This window comes from Pecten maximus, chromosome 16 (genome assembly GCF_902652985.1).
Source record: "Pecten maximus chromosome 16, xPecMax1.1, whole genome shotgun sequence".
Taxonomy (NCBI): domain Eukaryota; kingdom Metazoa; phylum Mollusca; class Bivalvia; order Pectinida; family Pectinidae; genus Pecten; species Pecten maximus.
In genome coordinates this window covers 25,659,076-25,677,567 of record NC_047030.1, presented here as the reverse complement: position 1 = coordinate 25,677,567, position 18,492 = coordinate 25,659,076, and the positions used below count along the sequence as shown (strand labels likewise).

Here is an 18,492-nt window from a genome sequence, read left to right as displayed (position 1 = left end):
GCGTCGGCGAACAAAACCAGGTAATCGTTTGGTATTTTTGTTATTTCAAACTCTCAGTCAGCTTCAGACCAAACCCATGTCCGTCGGTTGTGGAGGAGTCTAAAAATCAAAAACCAATCAGCACTTTGTGTAAATGTAAGAGAATTTTTTTTTTCATATTTGTTAGTAACTTATTTCTGGATGAGTTTTTAGCTATGTTTGTCGAAATAGAGCTTGTGTTGCGCGTGTTATGCATATTCGACAGTAAATAAAGATAGTGGATGACCTGTAATTGTCTGGAAATGACAGTACTGGGAGTACAAGAAACACCTTTTAGAACGACACATTTAAAATTGTAGGTGAAAGACATATTTTTAAGAATTATTTTTCTTATTACTGAATTTCCAATTCATATCACATTGTCATGCAGGTGACGTTTTTACTGTCAATGAATGAAAATCTGAGATCTCTGTTGACATTTTCAAACAGTAAAAACAGTGACGGATTTAAAAAAAAAATTATCACGATTTTTTAATTTTTTTTTTACATGTATTGAGAGTAAAAAGCTAAATGAAATACTAAAACGATGCGTTCATCTACGGAAACATCTTACTACAGATCAAACAACGTACGGTACATTATAATAAACATTCTTTTCCGGAAAATCTGGTGTTATTAGTTTATATACTGGTGTACGTTTCCGGTTTCTGTGTAAACAATATGGCGGCGCCCTGGTAGAGTGGCATATGAGAATATTATGAGCTAGAGCGTACTGACGAACAGGACTTCCACGTAGGCTCATTCTTACCACCGGGATAGCATATCAAGTGTTACCATGAAAGGTGTTATATTCCAAAGACTGAACTCGAAATGCATGCCGCTAGCATTGTGCCTCGGTCGAAATGTCACCGGAATACATTGTTACGTAAGAAATTTTGCAGACATTTTTATAACCTCAATCGCTTGCTCATGTATGCACCAACATACCGGTATATACAGTTCTCTTTCGTCGACTTAGTTACATTCAGACTGAAAGTTACCGCTGTCGTATAAAATAAATATATATGATCACTGAAATAATTTTGAAGAACGTAGTTTCTTTACGATCGTCCTTGAACAAGCACTACTTGCTAAAATGTATATATAACCTAGAATGTAGTTCAATACACAGGTGACAGAGAACGAAAATAACAGGAGAATAGCAATCACAAGTATACCTGTTAATTAATCATGCTGGAGTCCTAGTATTCATAATGTTCTACAATATTTTATTAAACTTAGGATTTTAGAGAGGCAAATAAAAAAAACAATTTAAATTTTAGACCTATATTTTGACCTTTTCATACTAAAGCAGTCCGTCTTAAGTTAAGCTTTTTTTTCAACACTCTATGACCATCTGGAACTCTCCAAACCTTGTCGCTCTTTTTTCTGACTCTGAATGATCATGACTTCAAAGCAAGGCTTCGTGGTGCCTGTCATAAAGTTCTTGCCTAGAAGTTGTCAACATCTAACAGTTCTGCTGAGGTTCCATTGGCCATTTTCTTGATACCTGATGTATGTCTTTGCACATCAACGCGTTGTAGATACTCACATTGTCAATGGCAGTTAAAACCTGGAGTCAAGTGTTCAGGGAAAAAATGTTACTGGTTATTTATTACAATCATATGAGGCCACAGTATCAGTCATCAATTCTAGGGTTACAAGAGACATCTTCATGCAGAGTTGTTTGAGGGAATTACTGGTTATTAAGTGCAGCTGGGGGTGAGTTCAAGATTCAGGCATTATATTGCCCAGGTGTAGCCAACAGGATGCCAGATATGTTGTAAAGGCAGGGAACTAGACACACTATAGAAATTAAAACTATTTCCAGTTTTTAACCTTATTTTCATATTTAAGCAAAATGTCCTCTGTTTGGTCGAGAGCTTCAGACTTAAAGTTTCTCATTTTAATTGATATATATTTGTACTTCTCTGATAATATAAAATCTGTGTCCAATATATATTTATACCCCCGCAATGTAAGAGGATTACACGGCAAGAATTTGTTATGGACGCCTTGTGAAGTTGAAAAAATCTCCCTAACCCAGAAGGGGACAAAAGAAATATTACAATATGTGCAAAAAGAAAACAAGATCTACATGTACATGGATGTATAGTTTCATGCACATGTACAAATTAACAAAATTTTATTTAAAACAGTATTGATAAACAATTTCACCTGTGAACTTTGATGACCTATATATATGGTTAATGTTTAGCCAAGAATGCCTGTGCAGCGGACCTTATTCACCAGAAATACGAGCCTGCTCACAAGAGTACTGCTGAGGACACCGAAGACAGAGATACGAGGGGCAGCTACTGAAAAGAAAGGAAATGTAAGTCAAAGCTGAAGTGTAAAATTAGGAGAAATGGGGACCGAACGGAAATTGGGTACCGAAGGGAAATTGGGGACCGAAGGGAAAATGGGGACCGATGGGAAAATGGGGACCAAAGGAAAATTGGGGACCATTAGTTACTTCTATTATACGTACAGGGGCAATACTGATTTATCTTTTGTTGTAAACTCGTGTTATCTGTAGGCTGTATGGCTACATGTAGCCATGTAATAAAGCCACATGATCTAATAACAAAGTCGCAATGAATAGTTTGTTTTTTGTTTGCTTTGCTTATTGTCCTGTGAACAGGCAGGGTTATTTTGAGGCAGTCTTCTTGTAGTAGTTGGTGACTACTTCACAGAACAACATACAGGAGGCCTGTCGCATGCCATCCAGAGCAATTATATATAAGGTAAAGTGTCTTTCCGAAAGACAACCACTACAGCACAGGCCGCGGTCAGGTTTTACTGACCCCTTATATAAAATATCAATATCTTCCATACCCTCATATTTACAAATTTATTATAAGAGTCTTTAGAATTTATGTCTGCATTTAAAAAAATACCAGATGAGAACATTTTTATATTTGTCATTGCTTCTTTGGAAGAAATACTAAGTAAACAGCATGGTGAAGCTGTTTCGCCTATATTCGGACCCAAATGTATAGGCAGGAAAAACACTGTGGACTGTCAAATGTCTACATCCATAGATATTGACTTTTTCATCAAGCATATGGTATCGAACTGTACAGTATATTAGAAATATACATCAACTGACATAGCAACTTTATAACATATACATGAGTGGTTGGATGACACAGTGGTAACAAACCTCCTGAGGGAGGAAGTGGATCATGTATACCAAGTTTGAGCATGATACAATAAATTAGGGTGGATGATTAGGCTGGTCGGATAGTAACAAAATTGCCTTTCACCTATACACAGCCGGGGTTTGATTCCCCATTCGGATGTGAAAAGGTATGGGGTCACCTGCCCGACCACGTGGGTTTTCCCCGGGTACTCCGGTTTCCTCACACAGTAACATAAGACCCTTCATGCACTTCCATCCGGGCAAGCATGATTAATATAAGTTTATATAACTTGTTTTGCAATTGATTGTAAAATATACAAGAATTACATTTTTGCATTTTACATTTCAAAACTTTATAACAGTGTTGTGTATTTTAATATATGAATACAATTTAACACCTGTAATAATCTAATTAATTAAACTCTATACATTTGTATTTCACTTTCATTTTTACTAACAGAAAAATGTTGCCTGGGCTGTGGCACTGGCATTGACTGGTGTATGTGGCATCGCATTCTACGTCATGGATAGTATGGATCAGAAAAGAAAAATAGGTAGGAGCTAAAAACGGCGAGTCCAACACGGAGATTCATTCATTGATCCGATTTATCAGAGAGCATTGTTTACATGTTTCGGCTATAGGGTATACGTAGCTGTCATCAGAACAACCATCATTTCTGATGCAGCTGCCCTTCACCCGAAATACGTCAACAAAAATCTCCAATAAATCGGACCATTGAATGAATCTCTGTGTTTGGCTTCATTTCATTTAAAAAGATTCTTTAGTTTCTCTGTTTAATAGGACACAAAATAAAATTATTTACAAAAAAAAAAAAAAAAAAAAATTGATTGATTGAAATTTTGGAAACAGGAATACCGGTATCAACAAAACACAAACCATATGATAATTTGAATTAAAAGGTGCTTTTACAAAATTCTGATTATATTTTGTTAATACATGTATGTGCTTGTGTAGTTCTCAGGAAAACCATCATTGGATACCCACGGGTGATTGCACTATGCAAAGCTATACTGTAGTACATGTATATAGCATAATTCATTCAACCGTGGGTATCCATCGATGAGGAAAACGGATACCAACTGTAACCACCTAAAGATGTAGTATTCCTTGTAAGCTAACATACAGCTAAGATAAATCTTTTTTTTTTCTTTTTTTTTTTTAAAGGTAAAATAAAGCAGAATATAGAGAGCAGTGGTAATATAGAAATAGGAGGAAAGCCCTGGACACTCACTGACCACAATGGCGTGGAGAGGACAGATAAGGACTTTTTAGGACAATGGGTTTTGTTCTACTTTGGGTTCAGCCACTGTCCCGATGTGTGCCCGGAGGAGCTGGATAAGTTGGCTAAAGTAGTGGAGGCCTTCAGTAAGTATACAGATGATTGGAATCAGAAAATAAACTTTGATTTTAGATATATGGATTCAGTATACTATTCCTAGGGCTATACCAGATATAGTGGTGAGGCCCATTTGGAGGAAATAGATGAATCTGACATTCATGACTGAGACTGTAATTTCAAGGGCTATACCTGAAATAGTTGTGAGGCCCATTTGGGGGAAATAGATGAATCTGACATTCATGACTGAGAAAGTAATTTCAAGTGCTATACCAGATATAGTGGTGAGGCCCATTTGGGGGAAATAGATGAATCTGACATTCATGACTGAGACTGTAATTTCAAGGGCTATACCTGAAATAGTTGTGAGGCCCATTTGGGGGAAATAGATAAATCTGGCATACATGACTGAGCCAGTAATATTTCAAGTGCTATACCAGAAATAGTGGTGAGGCCCATTTTTGGGGAAATAGATAAATCTGGCATTCATGACTAAGACAGTATAATTTCAAGTGCTATACCAGAAATAGTGGTGAGGCCCATTTTTGGGGAAATAGATAAATCTGACATTTATGACTGAGGCAGTATAATTTCAAGTGCTATACCAGAAATAACAGAGGTACATACAGGCTTGCAGATAAATCTGACATTAGCACAGTGCTTCAAAGGCTTAACCAGAAACAGTTGACAGGCCTTTTTTTGGCAAACACAACCAGACATACAGTCATATAAATCTGACATATAAACAGTATTTCCGGGCCTTTACCAGAAATTATCGGGCCCATTTCAGGAAATAGTTTGATAGATTTAATATAGATATAGTATTTCAGGGTTAATAACAGAAATAGTGGTGGGGGCCCATTTGGGGGCAGTACAGTCTAATAAATTTGACATTATTTTTGGCAGTATTTCAGATACTACACCATAAATGATGAGGCCCTTTTGGGGAAATGCGGTGTAATATATTTGACATTATTGCAGTATTTCAGGCGTTCTACCAGAAATAATGGTTTGGCCCATTTGGGGAAGTATATATGGTTTAAATAATTTTGAATCTTGTTTGGAGTATGTCGGACAAAAGTTGATATGTGGTATGCCCGTGTGTAATTTTCTCTGTATGTGTTAAGTTTATAGACAAAACTTTAATTAGTCTAATTAATGCAGAAATAACCTGATAAGACTGATAGACTGATGCATGTATGTGTTCCTCTTAAATATTTGATACAGTAAACCTGACTTTACTGACCTCTGACTTAAATGACATCTTGTAACATCCGACCCTATCCACTAGAATGGTGACATGCTTCACTGTCATAGCCGACACAGTCCCATATAGTGTCGTAAAGTCAGATCATATTTCGTTTCCAAAACTGTTATCTAATGATCTTCTGATTTCACTGATATGTTTAATTGGATTTCACTGTCTGTATATATAGATATCCATCAAATGATACAAAAATAACAATTTCGCTTTATTTTCCGTTGATGAAGAGTTTAAGCCTTGTATTTTAATGTTCCATTTTGTTGATGTTTACAGATGAACGAAGCGATCTCCCAAACATCCAGCCTTTGTTTGTCACGATTGACCCGGATCGGGACACACCAAAGGTCATTAAGAAATATTGCAAAGGTAGGCTTGATATTAATCCACCTAGTGTATATATCCATGTAACTGGGTAGCTTGGTAGACTATCACTAGTATGTGTATACTCAGAGACAATTTTAGACACTGCATGGATGCCATGCAATCTGGTACATTAGTAATGGCTTAACATGATTTAGAGGGAGAAATTTTTGAAAAACGTGAGATTTTGTCTCACGCCATGTGAGAGGGGTCTTTGTGAGAGAAAGCTTTCAATATCATGAGTCTCACACCGAGAACTTGAGAGGTGGCAACCCTGTCCTCTCCCATGTTGTGAATGATAGTTGTGTTATAGTTGTGAGTGATCACAATCGCTGTACTGTACACTAGCCTTTGTATCTATCCAATCCCCTCACTCCACACCTGACGGCCACCCAGCACGCACCTGGCTCGCTGGTAATAACTTATTCTATATTTCATAGATGTTGTTCAGCTAAATATAATTTATTTCCATTTCATCAGTTTTTTTTTAATTTATTCTATCATTTCGTACATTATAATGTACTGATTGCTAAGCAATACATTGTATTGCAGGTTCCTGTTTAACTGTGTACAATTGATACGTATCGATGAACCATATTGTATCTGCGACAGCTACAAACACTTTATTTGATTGTACATTACCTAGTTAGGTAAAAGGTATCTAAAAAATAACCTTATTAGATCAAACAGAAAACAAACATCTGCTTTAATTTTATGGCTTCCATGTAAACATCTTACTTTGTTCAGAAATACTGTGTAAAAATCAAATGCCACATGACCTGTCCACCATCCAAAATCAGATGTGCATAAACTTTTCAAATTTCAAACTTCTCTAAGTTTCACAAGTAGGATTGATCCTGAGATGGTGCTGTCCAAGTGTTCTTATATTTGGGTTGATCTTAAATCCAAGATTGCCATCATCTTAAAAACAAAGTTTAAACTTCTTGTAAAGTTCCACTGGTGCCATTGAGCTTAAAATTGGTTAAGAAAGAGAAGTGGACACAAAGTTCTTCACTTTTGGCCTGATCACAAGTTTAACATAACAGTCACAATGGCCATTTTGTAACATGATTGTGCAATCATGGGTTTCTTAATCAAAATCAGTAGACCATGATGTTTAATAGTCATTGAGACACATAGGCATCTTGTTATGTCTCAGCAAGGGATCCATAGGTCTCTTGTTCTTGACACTGCTATGTCTCGGCCAGGGGTCTGTAGGCCTCTTGTTATAGATACTGGTATGTCTCGGCCAGGGGTCTGTAGGCCTCTTTTTAGCTCACCATCATCAGATGGTGGGCTATTCAAATCGCCTTGCGTCCGTGGTCCGTGGTCCGTCCGTCCGTCCGTAAACAATTCTTGTTATCGCTATTTCTGAGAAAGTGCTGAAGGGATCTTTCTCAAATTTCATATGTAGGTTCCCCTTGGTACCTAGTTATGCATATTGCATTTTGGGACTGATAGAAAAACAACATGACCGACAGGCAGCCATCTTGGATTTTGACAATTGAAGTTTGTTATTGCTATTTCTGAGAAAGTAGTGAAGAGATCTTTCTCAAATTTCATATGTATGTTCCCCTTGCTCCCTAGTTATGCATATCGCATTTTGAAACCAATCGGAAAACAGCATGGCCGACAGGCAGTCATCTGGGATTTTGACAATTGAAGATTGTTATCGCTATTTCTGAGAAAGTACTAAAGGGATCTTTCTCAAATTTCATATGTAGGTTCCCCTTGGTCTGTAGTTATGCATATTGCATTTTGGGACCGATCGAAAAACAACATGGCCGACAGGCAGCCATCTTGGATTTTGACAATTGAAGTTTGTTATTGCTATTTCTGAGAAAGTACTGAAGAGATCTTTCTCAAATTTCATATGTATGTTCCCCTTGGTCCCTAGTTGTGCATATTTCATTTTGGGACTAGTCGGATAACAACATCGCCAACAGACCGTCATCTTGGATTTTGACAACTGAAGTTTGTTATTGCTATTTTACAGAAGGTACTGAAGGGATCTTTCTCAAATTTCATATGTAGGTTCCCCTTGGTCCGTCGTGATGCATTTTTGGACCAATCTGAAAACATTGTCGACAGACAGCCATTATCGCTAAATCTCAAATTTCATATATAAGTTTCCCTTGTTTAAAAAGCACTGGAGAAATGTTTCTCAATTTACACAGATTAGTTACAGGAAGGGTAAAAAAAAGAGAAAAGATCAATCTGACATGGAACCTATAAAGATCATTCAATGGTGGGCGCCAAGATCCCTCTGGGATCTCTTGTTTTAGGCTCTGGTATGTCTCCCCCAGGGGTCTGTAGGCCTCTTGTTATAGACTCTGGTATGTCTCCCCCAGGGGTCTGTAGTCTCGACCAGGGGTCTGTAGGCCTCTTGTTTTAGAGACTGGTATTTCTCAGCCAGAGGTCTGTAGGCCTCTTGTTATAGACACTGGTATGTCTCCGCCAGGGGTCCGTAGGCCTCTTGTTATAGATACTGGTATGACTCGGCCAGGGTACAGAAACCCAAAACCTTCATCACAGAGGCAAACACTCAACTAAAGGCCAAAAGTGAGTCTGTGTTGAGGGAGATACGAGGAAGAGAAAGATTATTTGGAAGAAATAGAAGTAAAATGATCCCAAATTAACTTGTCTCTTATGAAACAAGAGTTAATATCCACATAACTATTGGTTGGGGAGCAGGGGGTATAAGTTTGATCTGTCCTGTTGTCCCATTAATCACAGGTTTTATGACCTATGACCTTTATTTCAGAGTTTACACCAACACTACTTGGTTTGACTGGAACACCAGAACAATTAGAAAGTATCAGAAAGACCTACAGAATATTCTTCTCTACCGGACCAGTAGACGAAAATGGAGATTATCTGGTAAGGGTGTATAATAATTCAACAATTAGGACTCAACAAGGTACATATAACATACAGGTAGGATTCAACAAGGTACCATACAGGTAAGATTCATCTAGTCAGCATACAGGTATACGTAGGATTCAACAAGTTAACATACAGGTAGGATTCAAACAGGTAACATACAGGTAGGATTCAAACAGGTAACATACAGGTAGGATTCAAACAGGTAACATACTGGTAGGATTCAAACAGGTAACATACAGGTAGGATTCAAACAGGTAACATACAGGTAGGATTCAAACAGGTAACATACAGGTAGGATTCAAACAGGTAACATACAGGTAGGATTCACCTAGTCAGCATACAGGTAGGATTCAAACAGGTAACATACAGGTAGGATTCAACAAGGGTCAATAACAAATGATAACTTGTTAAAAACAACTTTCACTCTACATAAACATGTTTGCATGAAGTATTTAATATGTTTAATGTAATCAGTTTGTATCTTGTCTTCAGATTGACCACAACTTTCACTCTACATGAAGTATTTAGTATGTTGTAATCAGTTTTTATCTCTTCTTCAGATTGACCACGCCATAATCAGTTACCTTGTGAAGCCAGATGGATCGTTTGCAGATTATTATCCAAAGCGAGTAAATCAGAAGGGAATGATCCAACAGATTGAAATTCAGATGAAAAAATATGAAAAAGAAAAACAGAAACAATAAGTTTAGCTTTAGATTTCAAAACGGAAAAGAAAATCCAATTAAATTCAATTCAAGCAGAGCTTGAAAAATAGAGAAAAGACAAAACAGAAGTGAGAAAAAAACTGGACTGCTGTAAAAATTATGAAAATGAAATATTATTAAGATAGATACTAAATGTACCTACCTTTATAAAGGGTTATAAAGATATCTTATTTGCATAATAATGTAATATTATCATTACATGGAGTGTATTCATATATTTCTGTACCATATTTTCAAACTTTTTCGGATATTTGTAATTATGTTAGAGAAAGTCAACATCATGCATAAAGTCTGAGTTTGTAAAACTGGTTTATAATTTATGTATGTGTCAATTAATTTAAGCTCCTGCTGTTAAGTGTAAGATCTAATGTTATGGTCACTGTCAGAAGCTACTTTCCTAAGCATATACAGAGTTATTGTCATACTTTGTTTTGTAAATATATCTTAGATTATGATAATCTGCGTGACATTTCTTAATCTGTCTGACTTTGTATTCCATTGCTTTTATAGGTGTTTAATATAAACAGAATATCCGAAATATGAAATGCATGATACATGCATGTGTGTCTTTGTTTTTCAAGAAGATTTTAGTTGTATGGAAGATAATGGCCACTTTGTCATACTTGTGAAAATAAATGAAATGTATTTTCTTAGTTCCAATTTGTTGTTTTTACTGAAAAAGATTAGAAATAGATTAGAAAGAAGCAGAGGAATTTGATACAAATTTCCTTACTTAACATTCTATATATGATTATAACCTTGGTAAATACAAGCCGCGATATACCAATCGCCTAGAGAGATTTTATCTGATCTTGATCAGTTGAGCGTAAGATTGATACAGTTATCCCGAGGTACCAGGTTTGATCCCTAGCTGAGGCAGTGATATAGATTTAATTAATCATTCACTTTGTTTCATGATAATTGTTATATCTCTCTCTCCTTCGAATGGAGGGAGACATATTGTTCCAGTTCTTCTGGTTCGTCTAATAACTTCTTGCCCAGTCAACAACTTCTAAACCAATAAATATATCTTGACCAAACTTGCAATACAATTGCATCACATGAAGCTGATGTGCAGTGCACTGCTGTAAGATCACTGTTCAAAGTTCAAAGGTCAAACAGGTGTATTTTTTTCCAATAATTCTTGTCCGGGTGATAACTTTTGAAACGTTAAAGATATCTTAGCAAAAAATGCTGAATACTTTTATCATCAACTGACAAAGAGCTCTGATATTGCATTAATGCTACCTTCACCTCAAGGTCAAAGTTGACATAAGTGTTTTTTCCCCAAGAATATCTCCCGGCGATTACTTTTAAACATTCAATATATTTTACTGAAAGTTGCTGTTTACCTTGAACAGCCAGTGAAAAAGTGCAGTGCTTTGTCTTTAAATCATTGCGACCTTGACCTGAGCGTCGAAGGGCTACCTTGACCTGAAGATTAAAGGGCGACCTTGACCTGAAAGTCAAAGGACACATAAGTCGAAATTTTGTCCAAGCCCCAACTCCTAAACTGTTGAAAACATCTTTACAAAACTTGCAGTATACACGATGTACTTGTATCGCAGCTGTTTTTTGCAATACTTTGATCCTTCATTTTCAGGTAAAAGGTCAATTGAGTCAAAAATATTAAAGCCTAGCTAGTAAATGAGAAGGGGAGACATATATGTTGTAGTTATAAGATAATTCCATATAGATGTGATATACACATTACATATTAAAGGGTTCCTTTGTCGTTAAATGCTTGTCACATTTTGATATTACTGGGCTTTTCAAATAATCTATGTCCATGGTCTGTCCCAAATCCGACCGTAAACAATCTTACAGTTTGTCGCTATATTTCTTAAACCTGATATATAGGATCCACTCAGTCCTTATTTGCGCCCATAGGATTTTGGAAAAATAATATGGCCGACAGGTGACCATCCTGGATTTTGACAGTTGAAGTTTGTTATCGTTATTTCTTGAGAAGTACTGGAATGATATTTCTGAAACTTCATGTGTATGTCCTAACTGTTCAATTTTGAGACTGGTTAGGAAAAAGAGGAATAGTCGACAGGCAGCCATCTTGGATTTTGACAGCTGAAGTTTGTTATCGATATTTCTGGAGAAGTGTACTGCTCTTGTTCCCTTCAGTCCCAAATTGTGTTCATTCAATTTTAAGTTTGATCAGGAAAACAAAATGGCCGACAGGCATGCAGCCATCTTAGATTTTGAGAGTTGAAGTTTGTTATCGCTTTTTCTTGTTCACTCAAAGTTCTTTGATCATGGGCTTTCTTACATCTGTGTTCCATTGTTATCAAATGATTAAGTGGAAATTAGGAACGAATGGAAAAGTTGAGAAAAGATCAGTCTGACATAGAACCAATAAAGGTCATTCAATGGTGGGCGCCAAGATCCCTTTTGGGTGAACTTGTTTATTTGTGGGACTATTGCAGCTCCCCATCTTGTATTTTTTCATCTATTTTAAGTTGATTCCATCGCCGAATGGGTAAATGTATCAATAAGTTAGGTCATTAGTATCACTGACGATTCCTAAAAGAACGAAACAGCTGTATGATATCCCTAGCATTACTGCAGAGTCCTAGAAAAACGAAACGGCTGTATGATGTCCCTAGTATCACTGACGAGTCCTAGAATTGCGAAACAGCTGTATGATGTCCCTTGCGTCATAGAAGGACGAAACAGCTGTACGATGTCCCTTAACATCACTGACGTGTTCTAGAAGGACGAAACAGCTGTATGATGTCCCTTGCGTCACTGACGAGTCATAGAATTGCGAAACAGCTGTATGATGTCCCTTGCGTCACAGACGAGTCCCTAGAAGGACGAAACAGCTGTATGATGCCCCTTGCGTCACTGACGAGTCCCTAGAAGGACGAAATAGCTGTTTGAGACTAGACAGCATCGTCACATTCCATTTAAAAGTTTTCTTTTAGATCCTTGTTCATTGTGGACATTTCAACACGGCTTTCATTTACTGAATTTATCTGGATTTTACGGTCAGTTGATTCTGGAAGTTAGGAATGCTGGGGATTTGGACTTTTCAAAGCTCAAAAAGTGATCGCTGTTATCACAACAAAGCCCAGAATACAGTTGTAGTGTTGTAGGATTGCGTAACTTTTATTATTATCAAACTTATCATTTAGTGTATTTTGTAGTGGAAATCCTCCCATTTCGTGAAACTGACGTCACATCTTATATCTCCCTTCATTATTCGTGTCTTTCTGAAGACTGGTGACGTTGAGTATTCATTTTAGGATTATTAAGTAATTTTGAAATTTAATAAAATGTTCACAAAACCTCAATCATCCATTACAAATATAAACCAATATAAAACAAAATTTTGATAAATCATTACAAATATAAACTATCCGAAAACAGACGAACAATCATCTATTTCAAATATATACAATTAATGCATCAACCCAAAAACCTTGCCATGGCACCAATACGCGAATTTTAACTTTATAAAACAAAAAAATTTGACTCGCACCAAAGCACGCCGGGGAGTTGCGATTGAAGCAAAGCCATACGTTAGAACTTCTCCTCACCAAGTGTTTCGGCTATTAGGACGGTTTCTTTTGCTATTTAAAGAGAATTTAAGTCACAGACAAGAGTATAAGAGGTGGTCAAAGGTGATTTCGAGGTCATCTTCCAAGTGACCTCACAGGCGTCCCCGCGTTTCTGTCTGGGGATTAAGTATATGTAGTAGTACCGGGCACCCCCCTTTAAGTAAGATTTTAGTATTAGTAGCTACATATGTACGTCCCGCGTGCAAACTGGATCTGTATAGATTGATGGATTACATGGAGGGGTTATCCATGCGGTATTTGTGCAGCTATATATATATGTATACAAGCAATGCATTAAAAAGCTCGACATCTTCCGTTACACATCTGATGCACAGCGACCTGAGAATTTGTTACAGTCTACGTATTTTTGGATCTTCCCTCGTGTAAATAACATATAATCAGACGTTTTTGGGGCTAAATCTAAATTCTCTAAAATTGACACCCCCGGTGTTCATTAAACCAGGGCTGTCAGTTTTACCTAATTTTAATCTAGCCCCCCTGTTGTTTATATTGGATACTGGGGCTGACATTTTTACCTAATTTTAACCTAGCCCCCAAAACGTCTGAAAATGTTCTACACACACTATATCCAAATACACGTAGACTGTAATAAATTCTCAGGTCCCTGTGATCTGACGTAGCTACTTACCAAGTAAGTCTGACACAACCTAAAATATCCGTATAAATAAATACATGTACATTTGTATATGATACAAAACACATGTATCTAATTCATTGATTTATAGCATACAAAGATAAATACTTAGTAATTAACTCTCTACATTGTACGTTAATGAAAAACGGACATTTATCAACCGCAAAATACAGTTGGACGTCGGCATCTTCTCATCATTCTTTAAAATTATTATCGTTATAAAATTTAATCATAAAAGTCTCAATATTGCTGCCCTTTATCAAATCATCATTGTTGTGTCGTCCTGTTCCCAGGAAGTCAACATAATGGCGATGGTAGCCCCAATACTACATTGAACTACCGATTCGGTGCTTGATAAAACTGCGTCACATACATGTACATGTAGCTGTTCCACTCGTCAGTACAATTCCTTCCTTCCTGGATGTCTCAGATCGAAATATTGGTACAGTAGGTGACATTGATATGTTTAACGTTCGTTTCCTACAAGTTTTGTACTAATAGATATATTAATTTATCTTCCTGATATGATTTACCTGACAGTTATATGACCTTGGTCTGTCGTACCTATACCAACCATTAAAGCCCCATACTCCCAAAGAAATACATATGTGTTTTGACCTCTTTACAGTTTCCAGACTTAATATATACAGTCCGGCTCACAATTCCAAATTTACAATTACAAAAACAGGAATAATCGCGAATCAAAACCGGAGGAAAGTGTGTATTTATAAGCTTTAAACAGTATGTAGAATTCAGAGTCATATATTCTATATACCCTAGTCTGACAAAATGATAGGTCTAATTTCTCTGTGTAATGTTCGTGTTCTATCTCATGTTAGTAGATATAGGTTTGCAGTTACATGTTTGCTTGTAAAAGTATATTAAAGCCACATACTCCCAAAGAAATAAACAAATGTTTACATTTTGACCTCTTTACACATTTCAGACTTAATATATACTTAACAAACTATCGCGAATCAAAATCTGGACGAAAATGCGTATTTATGAAAGTATACCGGAAATTCCCAGAAATAATATCTGCGTCCGACGGAGCAAGTTTCCATGCAAGTTAGTCCCACAATGCAACGGGTGGGTTATCAGCCAACACAAAATGGCGGAACGCCGAAAGCGCGGGCCTACCAAAACGCAGACAGATTCTGCCATAAAGAAACGTAAAAGGAACTTGAATCGGCAAAACCCCAGGATTTCCTTAGGAAAAGAATTGATTTGCTGTAACTTAGCAAGAAAAAAAAGGAATAGACTCATATTCCGATTTTGTCGGACGTCTATTGGATTGCTGGTGTATAGCTTTTTCCGTAGATCAGAATTTATCGGTGTTTTGTTGTATACATATGGTTGTATGTTTGTTTATATAGATCAGTTAATAATAACTCGTAATATTACGAGAATGTTTTGGTAATATGTTCAAATGAAAGCATTATTAGGCAAATCCACGTATACTGGATATGTAAACAACGGTCATGTGTGTAGTTTATGTGCATGTAGTGCCTCGTTCTCGGTTCCGTGACAAATCTCGCGAAAAAAATAAATGCGACGAGTTATTTTTATACACTGATATCACAAGGATTTCCCCGGTCAAGCGTCCAGTCCAACGGTCATTTTAATGTTAGGCCAGCGTGAATGAGCATCTTGGATTGCCTTTAATATATGTGTGCAACTAGAATTTTTGGTTATGTGCGAGTATGCGGCTTTAATTCGCTGTTAAACGGTCACTTACCTATATTGTTATCGCTCACAGAACCGGTTGGTCAGAGGTCAGCCACATATGGTACCAATATTATTTCAATTATATGATTGATATATGTATCCCTTTTAACAATGGCGAATCGTCGGCTCCCTTGTAGAGACGCCACGGTTAAGTGGACTTGTCAAAAGCTTGAATTCTTTTATGATTTGATGGCAGACATCGCTATTGGTACCATCAACATCCAGGATTAACACTGTCATTATTATATGTTATCCTTCAGACAAAACCAGCTAGATGACATGTGAGTGTACAAGTCATATTGTAGGAGTGTTTTGTTAGAGATGAAAAAGAAATTACGCGATCGCGTAGCTGTCAAATTGGCGGGATTTTTATCAATCTATAATCAGCATAGCGATTGGTCAGTTTTTGATGCCCGAACCGAAGTTGAATTTCATTTTGGATTCAGCCAAACAAAAAGAAAATACAATACACAATACGTTACAAAATACAATGCACAATACAATACAATACAATACAGTACAAAATACAATACAAAATATGATATACATGTAATACACATTACAATACGATACAAAACAAAATACAATGCAAAATACAATATAATAAAATACAATACAATGTACAATATGTTACAATTCAAAATATAATATAATACAAAATACAATATTTTACAATACAAAATAAATTACAATACAATATACAATATGAATATGATACAATACAAAATAAAATACATCGCAACACAAAATTCAATACAATAAATTTTATTAAACGTTGGATATCTAAAACATACAATATTAATGATTAAAAAATGTATGAAGGGAACGTATATAAATTTCAAAACGAAAGGGGAAACATCATGAATGCAAAACCGGAAGTGTGATCAGTAGGCCAGAAAGGGTTTGTTCCCAGTAACACTGACGATTTTTGATTGACTTACGTGTAACTTTTAAGTGCGGTATACATAGCTGTAATACAGACCAGGATTAACCGAGTTTTCTGATGTTCGTCTTTCTCAATATTTAATGAAAGGGTACTTGTTTACTTCTTATTTCTAGTGGCTGTTTTAGACCGGATATGGATAATGCTGTTGATTACAAACTCGTGACGAAAGCTAGACAGGGCAGGGACTACGTCATAGTTTACTACAGACAGGTGTGGCTGGAGGAAAAGGCACCGAAACCATTTTAGATCGAGGCTCGGTACCGAATCCACCCAATTGAAGTGTCTGACAAGCTATCACTAATCTTGAACTAGTTAAACAATCTTCCACATTAAATTATGCATACAATTTCCAACTTTAATTTTGATTAAGTTGGTGCGGTACATGTATAAAAGAAACTTCATCTCTAAGAGATGCTATATTAAAGTAATGGATTGATAAATTCAAATGATATTCAATCTTTTTTTCTTCTTTTTTTTTTCGTTGCATATAATATTTTATTTTGATATTTTCGAGATTACCATCGTCAATAAAAGTGTATTATGTTGTAAAATATTCATAATTATCACCAAAGGAAAATGTATGAAAACACATTTTATCTAATATATAATACAAGTTATGAAACTGGATTAACCTAGCATTACTTGTAGAGGGTGGCGTACGTACTTTAAAGCGATGTCACCAACATCGCGCGTAACGTCGACATGTTTTCATCGAACAGATGACGGATGCGATACTGTACGGCAGTACAGAAAATAATACTCCCTTTGAAACATGTCATTTCATATTCGGATTGTAGCCTTAAGTATGTTTGTACCAATTTGACTTTGTACCGTATGACCTTGGCTGGCCTTGGTTTTATCAACTATCCTGATCCCTTACTGAAGCAAACGAAAGCATTTATGGATTTACGGGGGAAATCTCAATTAAGGAACTTCTGAAATCAATTAATCCTATGGTCAAGCCTTAGTTAAATGATTTCCAGTTACGAAACATTGATGAAACCGAGGCCAGGCAAGCATGACCATTAGCCCGAGTTTCCTCTGGCCCGGACAACACGTCTGGTGTACTAGACATGGTGTCAGGGCCAGAGGAAACTCGGGCTACATGGCCATCTGTGTATCCTACCTGTATGTATATACATGTCATCGGTAAGGTTCAGGACAATTTTCATAAAAATATTTTCAACTTAATTAATTAAATTAAATTAATTTCAGCAATGAATATTTCAATTCTAATTTGTTAACTTGTTATCGTGGTGCCATTTTATAATGCACATGGTTAATGAAATCTAAACATTTTCAAAAAATAGTGCTGTTACGTCATAGATTTAATTAAATGGTCGCCGCTCTGCTTTGTGGATATGCTTCATATTTCCTACTTTAGCCGTATTCTAATTAAATACGAATTCGATAAACACAATAATCACAAATTATTATCTCTATAATTTCATGTTGTTTCTCTTTAAACTAATTCCATACTGGTAATTTGTGTTGATATACGAACGGATATTATTCCAAGGCTGACCTCTGAATTCATCGAATGTTGAAGGATGAGAGAGATGGGCTCGATAGTCAGAAGTGGTTCGGTTATAGAACCTAGGGGGGTGGTGGGCTTTCTGACGATCATTACTGACTCATGTATATTCCTGTTTCAGAGACATAATTTACTCTCGCGGTAACCACAGCGTCGACATATGAATATCCCTTTGAGATTTCACAATCTCCCCTGCTGTCCTTCAAGTGCTCGACTGTAAAAGCTGAACGAGTTTTACCTCCGTTTGTATAATTAGTACTGTCAGCGACGGAGTGCCCAGTACATCAAATAGCCGGAC

General features: G+C 36.4%; 1 protein-coding gene across 1 annotated transcript; it reads left to right on the top strand.

Annotated features, from left to right (window-relative positions):
* Nucleotides 1–681: 681 nt before the first annotated feature.
* Nucleotides 682–10,409, top strand: LOC117345254 (protein SCO1 homolog, mitochondrial-like). The gene is made up of 7 exons (XM_033908289.1): nt 682–904; nt 2,237–2,353; nt 3,624–3,717; nt 4,350–4,550; nt 6,059–6,151; nt 8,910–9,025; nt 9,592–10,409. The coding sequence occupies exons 1-7, from the start codon at nt 815–817 to the stop codon at nt 9,733–9,735; spliced, it is 855 nt and encodes a 284-aa protein (XP_033764180.1). The 5' UTR covers nt 682–814; the 3' UTR covers nt 9,736–10,409.
* The last annotated feature ends 8,083 nt before the right edge of the window (nt 10,410–18,492 follow it).

Excerpts from the sequence above, each read along its gene's own strand:
- LOC117345254 (XM_033908289.1), top strand. The coding sequence starts at position 815 with ATGAAAGGTGTTATATTCCAAAGACTGAACTCGAAATGCATGCCGCTA. Across the intron at positions 3,718-4,349 it reads GGATCAGAAAAGAAAAATAG|GTAAAATAAAGCAGAATATA; the intron begins GTAGGAGCTAAA and ends TTTTTTTTAAAG. Across the intron at positions 9,026-9,591 it reads ACGAAAATGGAGATTATCTG|ATTGACCACGCCATAATCAG; the intron begins GTAAGGGTGTAT and ends TCTCTTCTTCAG.